General features: G+C 38.5%; 1 protein-coding gene across 1 annotated transcript in view; it reads right to left on the bottom strand.

Annotated features, from left to right (window-relative positions):
• LOC126237532 (clusterin-associated protein 1) overlaps nt 1-16313 on the bottom strand; it is a 161199-nt gene that overhangs the window by 93968 nt on the left and 50918 nt on the right. The window contains exons 4-5 of the mRNA XM_049947715.1: nt 7176-7271; nt 6623-6840 (exon numbers count right to left, since the gene is read on the bottom strand). Coding sequence (XP_049803672.1) covers nt 6623-6840; nt 7176-7271 — 314 coding nt within the window. The remainder of the gene's footprint in view (nt 1-6622; nt 6841-7175; nt 7272-16313) is intronic.

Raw genomic sequence — 16313 nt, 5'->3', positions numbered from 1 at the left:
ACTGGTATCCTGTTGAATCTAAAAGGCTTCTGATAATGTTGACCACAGAATATTATTACATAAATGAGAGATATTAGGAACTATAGGTGTGGCAAATAAGCGGTTTGAGACTTATATGGGAAAGAGATTGTACTGAGTTGAAATTTCATGTACTGCAAGATAAACTGTAATTTCATGTACTGGTACAAGACTCAAAACAGGTTAATAGAATTGTACCTCAGGGGAAAGTATCAGGCTCAATCCTTTTCGTAATCTATATTAATGATTTCCCACAGTGTGCTACAAATAGAAAATACTGCATGCCAAAGACAGCACTGTACTCATTTACAGAAAAAATTACCACATAGTTGACAAAAAAAGTCAATGATGCTCTCAAAGCATAGTTTTAGACCATGAAGTTCTTGTCATTGGACAACAGAGTAAAACTAAATGTAATGAAGACAAACTGTAAGAACTTCTGACTGAATAAAAACACACCGATCCTACACTAGTAATGCCAAATCAGAGGAAGAAGCTCAATATGTAGGCCACGGATGGCTCGGTACCCGAGCACAGAACTGGAGTGCATCACCATCTGTATCACTAAGTGACCAGCCCACGGCACTGTAATCCAGCTAGACTGCAGGTTGCAGGGGCAGCAAAAATTGGTTTTCAATATTTCGCATAATTACTGACCAAATTTAAAATGTTGTCATAATATGCTAAATTAGGAGGTATAATGTAGTGTTAAAGGTTTAACACAGTAAGACAATTATTACTGTTAGAAACTATATATACGTCTCGCAGTAGTTTAACTCACGCCACGCAAATACCTGGACTATATTTGTCCAGTATGTGAGAATGAGAGCACTAGGTGACTTGCAAAAAATACTTTACACGTAACATTAAACTGTTGCAAAGCTTTTGCTCACTGAGAACCTCACAAAATGATGAAAGGAAAAACAGTTTTATTGATTATTACATTTCCAGTGTTCTTGCAGTGAAACTTCACCAACAGCTCATGACATTTTAATTTATTACTTCTTTTCTACTAACTTTATTTGTAACATCTTTTGCAAACAGTATCAACAAATACCACTGAATGAACCAGCACAGTTATATTTTTGTATGATACATAGTCCAGGAGATTTCAGGTCATAAAAACTGCGATGCATTAAAACTAGTTTGTGGTTAAAACGGAGTCCAAATTCCCCAGATTATACTCGTCAAGTGTTACATAATAAGAGTGCATAATGGTGTTCAACAAACTTTAAATATAATTTAAAATCTTTTCTAAAGTTTATTTTGATAACACGCTTATCATCAAATATATAACATATTGTCTCATTTGTACAGTAATTAGAAGTCTGAAGCTGTTTTATACATGGGTGTTCAATTCTTTAAAGCATCATCAGGGATTTACTGGTTTATATCTAAACAGTGGAAACAAGTCTAAAACACACAACAGTGTGTTATATCATGGACTAAAACTAGACAACAGCCTGTCTCAAGAAATTGGAGATGTAAATGATTTCAGCACCTTTAGTAAAAAGCCTAAAAAGGCATTCATTATCACCATCTCCCAGCCTATGCTTTCCCCTCACATTCATCATGCACTGCACAGCACCAGTGTCGGTACGCAGGTATCACGTGCCTAGCCTGTGCACCTGCCACATTCCCAGCTGCCTCCTTCTGAGTTGCTAGCTACCCGTCCACAAACCCTCCTTCTGCGTCCTACCCCACTGTCCCTCCACCCACCACACCAGACACAAGATCCAGCCCCATCCATTAGCAACACTGCAATACCAGCAGTGTGTGTCCTGCTGACACACTGTAGGTCCTCAGTTGTGTGTGTGTGTGTGTGTGTGTGTGTGTGTGTGTGTGTGTGTGTGTTGCAATGACAAAAATGGAAATTTGTGCTTCACCAGGACTCGATCCCAGATTTCCCACTTATCGAGAGCAATCACCTTACTGTTAGGCTATCTGTGCACGACTCCTGGCCAGACCCAAACTTCCATTATGTTTTCAACCATTTGTCTACAACCTGTACTAATACGTGCACGGCCAACGGAAAATTGCTTCGTAATTTGGAATACCACAAGCACTGCAATATCGTACATATCTCCCGAAACCAGGCCAGCAACTTTCGTGTAAAATGTCTGAAGGAACATTACATCATAATTTGGAATATCACAGGCACTACAATATCGTACTTCCACTATCTGGTGACTGGTTTCCTTTATTTATAAATTATTTACTTTATGCCAAAACTTCCTTGCTATGATAGTATAAAATATTATGTGACAGAACTAGTTATGCTATATGACTATTTATGAGATCTACAAAAATTTAAGAAGTTACTGTAACTTGGACACACAACACAACCAAGAATGTTTGTACAACTTTATCAGACTGTGGTACGTATGCCAATCACCACAGTGCACACCGAACACAATGCAAATGTGTGCACACAATAATAACATTATAACTGAGCGCGAGCATAGTGCGGCACGGTTTAAATAGGCACTCACACGTGATGGGCTCTTTCGGAGGTTCACAGTATTACTCTTGCGCGGCACATTCTCGCAGATGACGAAACACTGCTAACGTGTGCAGCTTTCGGGTTTGTGTGCATTACCTCATTCCTCTTCCCTCGGGGAACAGCTCGGATTAGTGAGATGTCCACGGTGTCTCCCTTTGCGAGGCTCTGACTGAGACAGTGTGCCGATCCTGGAGCGTACGGTCAGAAGTACTTGGGGTGCGGGCAGCATCGCAGTCCACCTTCTCGTGTCAACCCGTAAAGTAGGGCGGGTGATGCTGGCGCGAGCTCCACGTCCACATTAGGTCCTGGGGGTAGTGATGCTGGTGCCCCTGTAATTGGAGGTGGAGGAGCTGGCTCCGGTGCGCACAGCAGCTACATCGGTGCTGGTAGGGGTACTGGAGAAGCTGTGACAGGTTCGTATACCAATGGTGGGGGACCCCTCATATGTTGTGGCAGACACACAGCCGTACCAGGTGATCCGTGAGCGACACCAACTGGCTCGGTGTCCCAGCCAGGTTTGTCCAGTTGTCCACGAGCAGGCGCAACTCGTCATAATGATGTGCACAGAGCCTTTCCTCCATACGGACATCATAGGAATGGCAGCCACGAAATCAGGAGATGATGGTGGGGACCCATTTTGTGCGACAATCAAACCTGCTCACCCAGACAGCCACCTCAGGCCGGAAGTGGGACTATGACGGCACGAGTTGGTGTCCCTGGCTGGGCCGCCGGAGATGCGGGAGCTTTCTGGGTCAATGCCTGCAAAGCCGTTTGGCAGCGCTGTCGTTACCTGAACAGCAGGAATCGACAGGAAGACAGAAATTGATTCGAGGCAATTTTGTATGGGAACCGAGTCGTGCACTTTTCCATTTGCACTTTGAATGTTCTAGCTAACCTTTTCGCCTCACTGTCGGACTGCAGGTGGATGGGCAGGGCAAAAATGTGGCGAATCACACGGATGTTGCAGGAGGCGGGAAACTTCTGCGACACAAATTGAGGGCCGATATCAGACGCTAATGTTACCGAAAGTCCTTCAAAGGAAAACAATTTGGACAGGACTGCCACGGTGGCAGAGGCTGACATTGATGGGCAACAAACAACAGATTGAAACTGAGAATATGCATCAATTACTACTATCCAGTATGCAGGAAGGAAAGGGTCAGCAAAATCTGTGTAGAGACAGTCCCAGACCTGCAAAGGCTGTGGCCACGGAGACAATGTTGCCTGCAAGGCAGCTTGCTGCAATGTGCACTGAGAACAGGCCGTAGCCAAACGAGTGATGTTGCTGTCCAAACCAGGCCAAAAAACATGACAGCCAGCTAACACCTTGCTGCGTGACATGCCCCCTACGCCCCACCCCAGTCAACAGCATGCAGCAATTGCAAGATCTCCAATTAGAGAGCTGAGGGAACCGTTCAGCGAGCAGTTGAATAGTCCATATCAAAGCGTAGAACACCATCAACAACAGAGAAATTATGTCAAAACACATGATATTTAAGGAGGGCATTGTATGCCCATGATGGAGGCACCTCAGGCCAGCCATGTTGTATGCAATGTGTCACTTTCCATAACATTGGATCCCAGTGCTGGAGATTTGAAAACCATTGACAGTTTCTAGAGAGCATTCATCCACATGGAAACACAATCACTCCTCCTGATCAAAAACTGGGTCAGGACTGGCCGGAAGACAGGAGAGCACTTCAGCATTCGCATGTTTAGATATGGAGCAGAAGTGAACCTCACAGCTGCACTGAAAGAGGAACAGTGTCCAACACTGAAGGTGATGCGCTGCTTTGTCTAGCAATGACGCTGAGGGGTGAAACTAATGGCTTGTGACCCATGATGAGATTGAATTTTACATTATACAGGAAAACATGAAACTTCTTTAAGGTATAAACAATGGCAAGGGCTTCTTTTTCTATTTATGAATATCTAGTCTGAGGTGAATTAAGCATCTTCAATGCACATGCAATAGGCTCCTCGAAACCATCAGAATATTTATGAGCTAACACTGCCCCCTGCGCATGCTGGGATTCATCTGTTGCTAAAACTAAATGTTGACCCAGCTGGTAGGTTACAAGCAAAGGTGCAGATTGTAACATAGACTTCACTTTGCTAAATACCATTTCACATGCCTGCGACCAATGAGAAGACGTCCCCTTACGCAGCAAGGCATGTAATTGTTGTGCAACCGATACAACTTCCAGCAGAAACTGATGATAAGAAGCAATCTTACCTGAAAAGACAGCCAGGCATATACATTGTGAGTTGCTCGAGAAACAATTGAAAAATCGCTGGAGCACTGGCCGTGTGAAATGGTAACAGCAAGTATTGATACGAGCCAAAAGGCATGTTAATGACCAAGAGCCATTGAGAGCCAGAATCGACAGGAAGCTGCAAATATGCATCAGAGAATACAATCTCGAAAAAATACTGACCACTAGTGAACTTAGCAAAAAGTTCATCTGGGCATGGCAAGGGATATGTGTCAGTGATACACTGAGCATTGACAGAAACACTGATATCATCACAAAGCCATAACCGTTCTGATGGCTTCTTGACAATGACAAAGGTGTAGCCCATTTGCTGGATGCAATCGGTTGGATGACACCAGAGGCCGTGAGGCGGTCGAGCTCTGCCCTGACTCGGTCACCAAGTGCCATCGGCACTGGGTGAGCCCAAAAGAAAAGGGGCCTGGCCGTAGGTTTCATGGCGATATTGGCTTTGAAATTATTGGGACAACCAAAGCCTGCAGAAAATAGAGTGGAAAATTCAGTGCATAAAGAGTGAAGTTGTGTATAAGGCACCTGATCAGAGACGAGATAAATGTCATCGGAAATAGCAAATCCAAAATGGTTAAAGGCGTCAAAATGAAACAGATTTTTGGTACATGAACTGGTCACCACCACGAAAGTCAGCAGGTGAACCACAGATTTATATGTACTGGGACCGAGAAACCACCTAATATCGGAATCCTTCGCTTATTCCAAGTGACTAATGTATGTGACACTGGGGGAAAACGCAAGTCCATGTACATTTGCAAGCTGACACTGATACAGCTGTATCCATGTCAACTAGCATGTGCAAAACCTTCTGATAAATCAGGACATCAATAAAAATCTTATTGGTTGTAACGGAAATTTCCGATACATAATTAACATCCAAATCAGCATCTGTTGGAATTTTGCATTACAAACAGGAGCTATGTGACCCATCTTATTGTGTGGGGGCTAGTTGGCAAAGGAGTTGATACATGCAGAGCGATAACTGAGACAAAAACAAAGCATGGCATAAGGTAACATCAGTCAATAAAAATGCGTGAAAACGCTACCGCAACAGTTTTGTAGACTTCCCATTCTTCGACTCTAATCACAAGCCAGAAATATGGCAGGCAGCATAGATTGAAACAGAACTGGACTGGTCATAAAAGAGGCAAGTGTTTGCAATTCCTGGGTTACAGTGTGTTGCACTGATAGTGAGATGCTGTAACGCCATCGTAAGAACCCCCAACTGATCAACCTACCAGTGTACAAACTCATCAGTAGCATCATCAGACATCGTAGATGCAATGGATACCCAACCAAAGACTAAAAACTGTGCGGAGAACAATCCAACACTCGTTGTCACTTGTGTTGTAAGTTGGACACAACAAAACCAGGAATGTTTATAAACTTTATTAGACTGTGGCATATATGGCAATTACCATAACATACAATGAACACAATAAGACAACGCAAATGTATGCAAGAAATATTAACATAATAACTGAGTGCGATTGTAGCATGTGAGGATTTAAATAGGCACTCGCCCGTGGCAGCCTCTGTCAGAAGTTCACAGTATTGCTCTTCCGCAGTGCACTGTCATGGATGACAACACACTGCTAATGTGCACAGCTTTTAAGTGTGTGCAGATTACTTCAGAAGTCATTTTGTCAATCACTGACAACATTCATAAATTGTACGTTGTACCACAGAGGAACAAATCAAGAAATTAATAAATTAATGAATCTGTTGATACATTTGTGCTTCTCATACAAATTTCCCATTTCCCCTAGCATGGAAATAAACTATCTGAGAGACATTTATATAGTATCACTCTCACCTCACTTTCCTCAGAGTTTGCAATCGTTTACTATTTCTGTCCAGTTCAATCCGTTTCTTTTCGATTTTGGAGTCAAGACTTGCCTCGCCTGTTGAAACGTTTTCTATGAGCTGTTTTATATTGTTTATGTCTGATTTTAACATTTCAACAGCTTTCTTCATAGCCTCTTCAAGTTCCCCAATTTCCATCTGCTTTGCTATGCAACTATTGCGCGCTTCCTGTGAAGAACACATAAAATACTATCCAGAGAGAGAGAGAAATTACTTATAAAATGATTTATTCAGAAAGTTATAGCTTAGTTTGGAAGATATACATAGATGACCGCCACACAGTAATTTTAGTGGTCTATAGATAAAATGAGCACCACAGATCATAAAATTACAAATGTGCAACAGCAGCTAAATAAAAAAATAAAATAAATTATTTATTTCTGAATATGGAAATTGGTTAGTTTCCACATGCTGGAATTTTATAGTGAAATAATTGGTTTTGCAACAAAGAAACTTTAAATATGTGAATGGTATCTTAACAAAGAAATCAGATGCTTACTTACTCTCATCTCAACTTCTTTTCCCAGTAAGTCATAAAGAGCCGCTCCTTTAGCAGTTATCTGTGAAGCTAGTGATCTAACTTTTTTTATTTCATTTGCCTAAAACATCAACAAGATCTTTACTTCAGTATTAAATGAAACATACACATATTTAACTGAAATAATTTCAAATTATTCTTAAAATTTATATTATAGGAGAATTGCAGTTAAATGGTCATCCAATGATGGAAACAATAAATGAAAGTAGTTATGTACATTCAGTTTGCTGAGAAAGGAATTTGTTTAACTGTAGGTAAAAGTAATTCAGGACAATGTGAAATACTGATCTTCTGTCAAATTGTAATGTTTGATGCAAAATATCCACATAGAAGTCTATCTGAAGGATGAACGAATCGGAATGAAATTTAATTTGTTTAAGTAAACATCATAACTGTTGTCAGAGTTATATATTCTCTGATGACTTCCCACTTTTTCAGGAATGCTAGGGGCTTCCATATTTCATACTTCCTTTCGCTAAGTTACTGAGCTGCTGTCCTGTCTTGAAGACATGTATTATCCAGATGCAAATGTAATATCAAACCACACTCTCCTCTATGATAGCTTGTTTTGTTGTTTTCTTTTGTAGGTATCATTCATCAGTAAGAATACATAGGGATACATGTCACTTGCCTGGAGTGGTATGTAATACCACAGCATTAACCCTGGCTAACTATTTTATGAATAGTTGATACCATACATCGTCCTACTAGCCTAGAGGAGAGGACTGGGTTGCCCACTATAGACATTTTCTCAGTGGATCCATTAGAATGCAAGTATCCTCATTGATAAGAGATGGTGAGATACCTGTATCTAACTGAAATTGCGCTTCTGCATTCTGCCAGGGAGGTCAATATTAATATATGCATCCCTATGCTTATTGCATATGTATGGGTGGCATACATACAAAATAGCTGAAATGGTTTGGTTCTTTTGCTATAGAGGTTCGTAAATGTTTTCAACAAATGGATTCAGAAATGCTAAGTTTCAAACTATGCTATGTATAGTCATAGTAGTCCCAAAATTTAGGAGAGGAAGGCTACAAGAAAGGTTAAGTAACAAGGATGGTGCTTATATAATGTGTTTGTGCGTTGGAAGAGTGAGAGCAAGGAAGGTGGTGTACTGGTTATAGCAGTGAATTTATAAAGTTGGTAGAGCACTTTCCCGCGAAAGGCAGAGGTCCTGAGTTCGAGTCTCGGTCCAGCACACAGTTTTGAGCTGCCAGGAAGTTTCAATTTATATTCAGTTTGAGTTAGGTTCCAATTCTCTTCTGGTCATCCAGATTTAGGTTTGCTGTGGTGATTATAATTGATTACGGTGGATGTGAGGGGAATGCCTTCCTTCCCAGTGTTAGTCCAGCCCAAACTTGTGTTCTCACTTCATCATCAATGGGATCTCCTTTCCTTTTGCAAGAATGAAATTGTGTGAACTGTACACTACGAAGTTCACCTGGAAGGATTTGATGCTCCCATCACCAGAAGCAAGTGAGATGCCTTTCTTGTATAATTTCACTTAAGCTGCTGTGAAAATGCAGCCTGTGTTTGGTATTATGAATTTCAGATCTTCCTAGTGAATAAACACTCCCTATATTAATTAAATTATAAACAGCTGACCAGTTGCAACGGATAAAGAATTCTTTACCTAGGCTTCGACGAATATAAATTTGTCTTCTTGAGAAGGTGGCCTAAGGACAATGAACATCATAGCTTACATTAGAAAAGTATGAAACTTAAGCCAAGAATAAATTTTAACACAAATTAGAGAGCTCTTGCATTACAGAAATATGATAACGACGACTGGTACTTACAATTTTACATTAGTAAGGATTAATGTACCATCGCTGTTTTTACAAATGTCAGCATAGATCCATTTGTCAAAAATGAAATATAGCCCTAGAATTAGGGTTTGTCACATAAATATAAAATAGTACATGGATCTTGCAGAGCTCACAACCGACTGAGTGTAATCGGCGAGCGTAGTTACTCTGAAACCAGGACAGGTGGCGCTCCTGGCGAGAAACATGTGCCAATTGGCGTACAAAGGCAATGTGTAAATTATCATTATTAATAACATCCTTAGATAAAATAACAATAAAAAAGGAAGGCAATTAACACTCCTGTTATAACAGTATGGGAACATTGGTACAAATAATGTAGTTATACATAAAAAAAAAAAAGCAGGTGGCGCTTACGCCGAGAAAATTACGTCCAGTGGCATATACAGCCAAAATATAAAAATTACATTACTATATTAGTGAAGCCCACAAACGGTATATATGTCAGAACTTTAAAATTGACAATAATGGCTCTTGTCAAGAAAGAATTATGAACACTGGTACACAATCCTGTTAATATACATTCGCAGGGAAACCAAAATTTTAGAGCTAGACAAAATCACATTAGGGCCGATGTTGTAGCAAACATACATCGTGAGAAAACCACCATTGCATAAGGGGTTGTGAGCTTAAAGCATTGAAGGTGCATCATAGCTTCCTGAGGAAATAAACCACTAAGGTTACCAGCATTAATGTTATACCATAAACAGTACAGGTTTAAAGCCTTCGAAAAATTGTCTACAAGCAAGGTTCCACTGGTCGTTCAGTATATTACCGACCTTGAGCTCAAAATGTTAGAAAATTTGTAACTCTTCCCACAGATCTAATCTATGCCCTTTGACTTCTCTGTGTAGGATAACAGTGTCTTCTAAAAGTTTAGGCATATGACTGGCTATCAGGAGGTGTTCAGCAAAAGTGGAGCTGTGTATATTCGCCCCTTTTTTACCTAAGAGGTGTTCTTTATATATTGTTTTCTTGTTGTTTTATTACGTGGAACCGTTGCTGTTGTGCAGCTATGTTTAAAATATTTAAGTTCCTGCCTGCCGAGGTATCAAAAGCTGCAACCAGGTACATGGACATCAAATTAAAAATTGTGAAAGCAGGTACGGCTATTGACTTTAATCAACAGTGCCTAGATAAAGACATTACCCCTGATTATGTGAAGGTGTACTTAAACTTGAAATAGTGTAACAAAGTGCCTTCTGTTAAAAAGAAATTGGTACGTTTAGTCATTTGTGATAGCACAGTAAATTTGTACAAGAAAAAAGATGATCTTAATAGTGAAGCTTACTGTATACACCTATTTTTAACAAAAGCCTTTAAAGATCTTTTTAATTTCCAAATTGACCACCTGTGGAATAGTATTAATGAATAGCTCTTTAATCGTAAAGAAGAAATTAAGGCCAGACATGAAAGAAAGTTGTTGAAGTTTAGTAATAGGGGCAAAAGTAAAAATGTTAATATAGCAGACAATAGTGTCAAACATCAGTTTTATGAAAGAATACTGAATAAAACCAATATTACTTTTACACAGGCTGAAAATGACTTGTTATGTAAAGGCCTTAAATATAATTTGCCTGCTCAACTCGATAAAGATCCAGTTATCTGTAATCTTATTGTAGATCTTAAAATCGGTTTGGAATCCCTGAAATTAGAGAAAACAGAGCAATTCAAATGTGCCTATGAATGTAATAACATAATAGAAAAAGAAATTAAACTACTTCCTAATGATCAGTCGTGCGAATATAGGATGGTAAAAAGCATTAATCGTAAACTGAGAGAACACAATGCCTTAGTCACTAAGAGTGACAAAGGGAACACTGCTGTCGTGGCTTATAAAAATGAATATATTTAAAAGACTGTAAAGTTTTTTGAGGAAAATGACATCAATGAGGTTACCGTAGATCAAACCGCGGAATTGAAAAAAGAAATCCGGCGTACTTTAGCTAGTTCTGTCAGCTTGTTCAATAACTTCCAAAAGAAAGGGATATGAACCCAAAACCACCCGTGCTCAGAAGTCAGTTTAAACTGCACAAACAAAATCACCCGATTCGCTCTGTAGTGAATGAAATAGGTAGTCCACATCACACACTCGCTAGGCGCCTCCATTTTAAAATTAAAGATGCTTTCATATTTGAAAATAATTTTTCGGTTAAAAACAGCAAGGAATTGATCAAAAATATTCAAACTGTAAGATGTACACCTGTCTAGACTGGTTTCCTTCGACATTGTCAGTCTTTATACAAATGTCCCTGTCGATGTAACCATAGCCCTTGTAAAACAGAATCTACTAAAACATAAAAAACTAAGTGAAATTCAGATTGCGGAACTGATTAGTTTGCTTAAAGTTGTTTTGAAATACAATTATTTCACGTTCAATGGGAAAATGTATGTGCAACCACATGGTTTAGCAATGGGTAGTCCCCTCGCTGGTATTTTGGCAGATGTTTTCATCAACGCTCTGGAAATAACGTTCTCCAATTCAAGTTCACAATTACGCCACAAAATCCGTTATTATGCACATTATGTTGACAACATTATCATTGCTTTTGACGGTACTGATCATGAGTTAGAGCTTCTCTCCAATACTTTCAATGGTCTACATGAAAAGATTTCCTTCACAAAAAACTTCAGAATGAAAAAGGTGAACTTAACTTTCTTGATTTAACAATTTCTATATAGAATAGTTACTTCAATTTCAACATCTTCCGTAAGGAAACGTATTCAGATAATGTCATCCCTGCTGACTCAACTCATCCAAAAGCTCATAAACTGGCGTTTTTTCATTCTGCCATTCACCATATGGTAACTACTCCTTTATCACCTGCTGATCAACAAAAAGAATTGAATGTCATCAAAGTGATTGCTGTTAATAATGGGTACAATCAGAATATGATTGATTACTTGTTCAGTAAGAAAACTTCCCAAAACTGTTTGACTTTGAGCAACAACCTCCCCACTGATAGCAAAGAAGCTAAAAAATTTATTTCTGTTCCTTTCTTGGGTAATATATCATATAGGATAAAACGTCTTCTAATGAAAAAATATAACTGTAACGTCTCCTTCTCTACATATAACAGTTTAAAGAGAAATCTTGTACATTCAGTAGAGATTGCCGGCGATTGGTTTTCCAATTCAGGGGTTTACAATCTAACCTGTAATAACTGTCCTTCATATTATATTGGTCAGACAGGCAGAGCTGTGGAAACAAGATATAAAGAACACCTATTAGGTAAAAAAGGAGCGAATATACACAGCTCTAATTTTGCTGAACACCTCCTGATAGCCAGTCATACGCCTAAACTTTTAGAAGACACTGTTATCCTACACAGAGAAGTCAAAGTGCGTACATTAGATCTGGGGGAAGAGTTACAAATTTTCAAACATCTTGAGCTCAAGGACGGTAATATACTGAACGACCAGTTGAACCTTGCTTGTAGACAATTTTTTGAAGGCTTTAAACCTGTACTGTTTATAGTATAACATTAATGCTGGTAACCTTAGTGGTTTATTTCCTCAGGAAGCTATGATGCACCTTCAATGCTTAAACTCACTACCCCTTATGTAATGGTGGTTTTCTCATGATGTATGTTTGCTACTACATCGGCCCTAATGTGATTTTGTCTAGCTCTAAAATTTTGGTTTCCCTGCGAATGTATATTAACAGGATTGTGTACCAGTGTACGTAATTCTTTCTTGACAAGAGCCATTATTGTCAATTTTAAAGTTCTGACATATATACCGTTTGTGGGCTTCACTAATATAGTAATGTAATTTTTATATTTTGGCTGTATATGCCACTGGGCGTAATTTTCTCGGCGTAAGCGCCACCTGCTTTTTTTTTTTTATGTATAACTACATTATTTGTACCAATGCTCCCATACTGTTATAACGGGAGTGTTAATTGCCTTCCTTTTTTATTGTTACTTTATCTAAGGACATTATTAATAATGATAATTTACACGTTGCCTTTGTACGACAATTGGCACATGTTTCTCGCCAGGAGCGCCACCTGCCCTGGTTTCAGATTAACTATGCTCGCCGATTACACTCAGTCAGTTGTGAGCTCTGCAAGATCCATGTACTATTTTATATTTATGTGACAAACCCTAATTCTAGGGCTATATTTCATTTTTGACAAATGGATCTATGCTGACATTTGTAAAAATGGCGATGGTATATTAATCCTTACTAATGTAAAATTGTAAGTACCAGTCGTCGTTATCATATTTCTGTAATGCAAGAGCTCTCTAATTTGTGTTAAAATTTATTCTTGGCTTAAGTTTCATACTTTTCTAATGTAAGCTATGATGTTCATTGTCCTTAGGCCACCTTCTGAAGAACACAAATTTATATTTTTCGAAACCTAGGTAAAGAATTATTTATCCATTGCAACTGGTCGGCTGTTTATAATTTTATAATGTGGAACCGTTGCTGTTGTGCAGCTATGTTTAAAATATTGAACTCACTATATTATGTTTAGAAACTTCTGGCAAATCCATGGATGATATGTAATAATGCATGTAGGGATAGATCATTACTCACAAAATATAAGCAGCAAACAGACACGTGAAAAAGAAAAATAACTTACTAAGGTGTCAGGCAAAGTTCTATGGAAAACACACACACACACACACACACACACACACATACACACACACACACACACACACACACACACACACACACACACACACACCCCTCGTTCTCTCTCTGCTATGTGGTGAGTAGTAATCATGTAATCATTTTTAACAACTAAATTTAAATGTAAATAACTGTCTGTAATTTGTTCTCACTTGGTTCGGGTTCTTACTTTCTCCCCCAAGCCCTCCATTTTGTTTAAGATCAGTAAATAAAGAAAAATGTCACTGTAAAATTTTCTGGTCACTTAATTTCATCTGTTTCAGCCTCAATTGACACCATGCACGGAATTAACATGTTTGACACTTGTAAAAGTATCAAAGAATTTTTTTCAGTTTGCCAGCAAACATTCTAGCGCACATTATACATGGCAGGAACATCATAAAGCTCTAGCTAATTATGAGGGTTAAAAACAGGCAATACTGTTTACTGTTTACAATTGCTAAACAACCTTTGGAAAGTGACATAAAGCGACAAAAGAATTTATTTACTTAATTATTTGGTTATTGTCTCATTACCAGGGCAGTTGATCTCCAATAGTCAGAAGTTATAACACATTATAACGTCTCTGTCTTCATTCCACAGTACTGAGTGAGCTAGCAGTGTAGAAAGAAATGGGAGTTGTATTTGGGAGGCCAGAAACTCAATCCCACTCCAGCCATCCACATTTAGATTTCCTGTGACATCCCTAAGTAACTCGAGGCAAATTCCAGGATGGTTCCTTATAAAGGGCACAATCGAGTCCCTCCTCTAAACTCGACTCGTACTCTGTCTTGATGGAACTTCAAACTCTAAATCTTCCTTTCTTCCTTATACCTTAATTTTCGTTCTTTCCTTCCTCGTATATTGCATCACACTTTACTCCATTCCCGATGCACCGCGTATCTTACCGTCGCTTCTTATTGCACTGTTTCTACTGACACGTGTCCGTTTCTTATCTCTCTGGGCCCAGTCCGGGTTTAAAACAACGGAGCAACTGCCGGAGTGTCAGTCACCTCAGCTCACTCTGAAGACGGCCAGATGGTATTTGGCCAAAATATTAGAAGAAGAAGAAGTTGAATTAATGCGGCTGCACATCCTAAATTTTATGGAACAGTCTTTGCCCGACAAAAATACGAAGATCCACAGCAAACATCTGTTCTTTAACAAATCAAAACTCCTATGTATAAAACAGCTTCAATGTCTGATTGCTTTCTAATGTTAATATGTTAAACATTTGATGTTAAGTATGCAAATGACAAAAAGTTTGACATTATCTTTAAGGTCTGTAAGAAGTTGCTTAGTGCTCTTATTATGAAACACTTAATGAATACACTCTGGGTAATCTGCACTCCATTTTAAGCAACAGTTATTTTCTATGCATCTCACTGCTTACGCTGTCATATCTCCTGAACTGTGTGTTTTACAATGATATAATTTTGCTGGTACATTCAGTGGTATATGCGGTTACCATCTGCAAAATGTGTTGTGAATAGAGCTTAGTGGTAAAGGGGTAATAAATTAAAGTGTCATGCACAATGCTGAGGTTTTGCTGCAAGAACAGCGAAAATGTAGTACAGAATTAATTTCATCATTTTCTGAGAAAATGTTACACAAACATTAGAAATTGTGTTTAAAGGTGACTAAGTGCCCTCATTCTCAAATATCAGATGAGTGTTGTTGGGGTAATTTGTGTATAGTCAGCTATGTTGCCTCAGGACATAAAACAGTTCCTAACTATAATACTTGTCTTATTGTGTTAATCCTTTAAAATAAGATTATGCCTTTTAATGAACAAATTATGACAGCACTTTAAATTCCATTAATAATTATATGAAATATTGAAAATCAAATTTTTGTTGCAAATGGAAGCTGTTATACAGGCAATCTATAACTGGGATGCGAACCACATTAGTCATTAGTAATCAAAGAAGTAAATAAAGATACAAACAAAGAAGTAAATACAGATACAAAACAGTTTAAGGAATTTAATGAACAAGACTTTGTAGAGGCCCATAACAAAATTTCAGACACTACAGTAAACTTAATGCTTTACAGCAAAGTAAAGATGCAGGTAACACTGAAATTTCAGGTTCCACCTTTACAACATTGGAGGAGCATGTTAGTGATTTAACTGAACAAAAGATTCAAGAAAAGATTGAATCATCTGTCAGTACACCTAATTCATCTGCTAATATGGAGAAAATAGAGGCAGAATTTCAAAAATTCTGGAAATAGTTATCAAAAACTAAGGATGAGGTTACGTAAATGAAATGTAATGAGAATTGTTGGTTTCCAATAGAATTACTAGAAAAATCATTTGGAAAATGGACCAAAGTTCAATAAAATGATTTCAAAATTTAAACCAGATGGGGATTTACACCTGTATATTTCTTAAGAGAATTTTTCTAAGTCAGTACTAAAGTGTTGGAATGACATGAAAAAGATAAAGTGTATCCTCAGTTACCTAGAACGGGATTCTGCTGAGTGTGGAACATGCACTCTCAGGATTTCACTTCCTGGAACAAATATTAAAAAAATTTAAAAAAGAGATATTGGGTGTCTAACACACAAGGAGCCCTCAAAATGTGCGTAAGAAGCTGGATACTGGCACACATGTTGGAACCCCCGAGGGAAAGGCCAATACCACA

This window comes from Schistocerca nitens, chromosome 2 (genome assembly GCF_023898315.1).
Source record: "Schistocerca nitens isolate TAMUIC-IGC-003100 chromosome 2, iqSchNite1.1, whole genome shotgun sequence".
Classification (NCBI taxonomy): domain Eukaryota; kingdom Metazoa; phylum Arthropoda; class Insecta; order Orthoptera; family Acrididae; genus Schistocerca; species Schistocerca nitens.
Note: the sequence above shows the minus strand (reverse complement) of the source record. Positions and strands in the feature narration are given on the sequence as shown.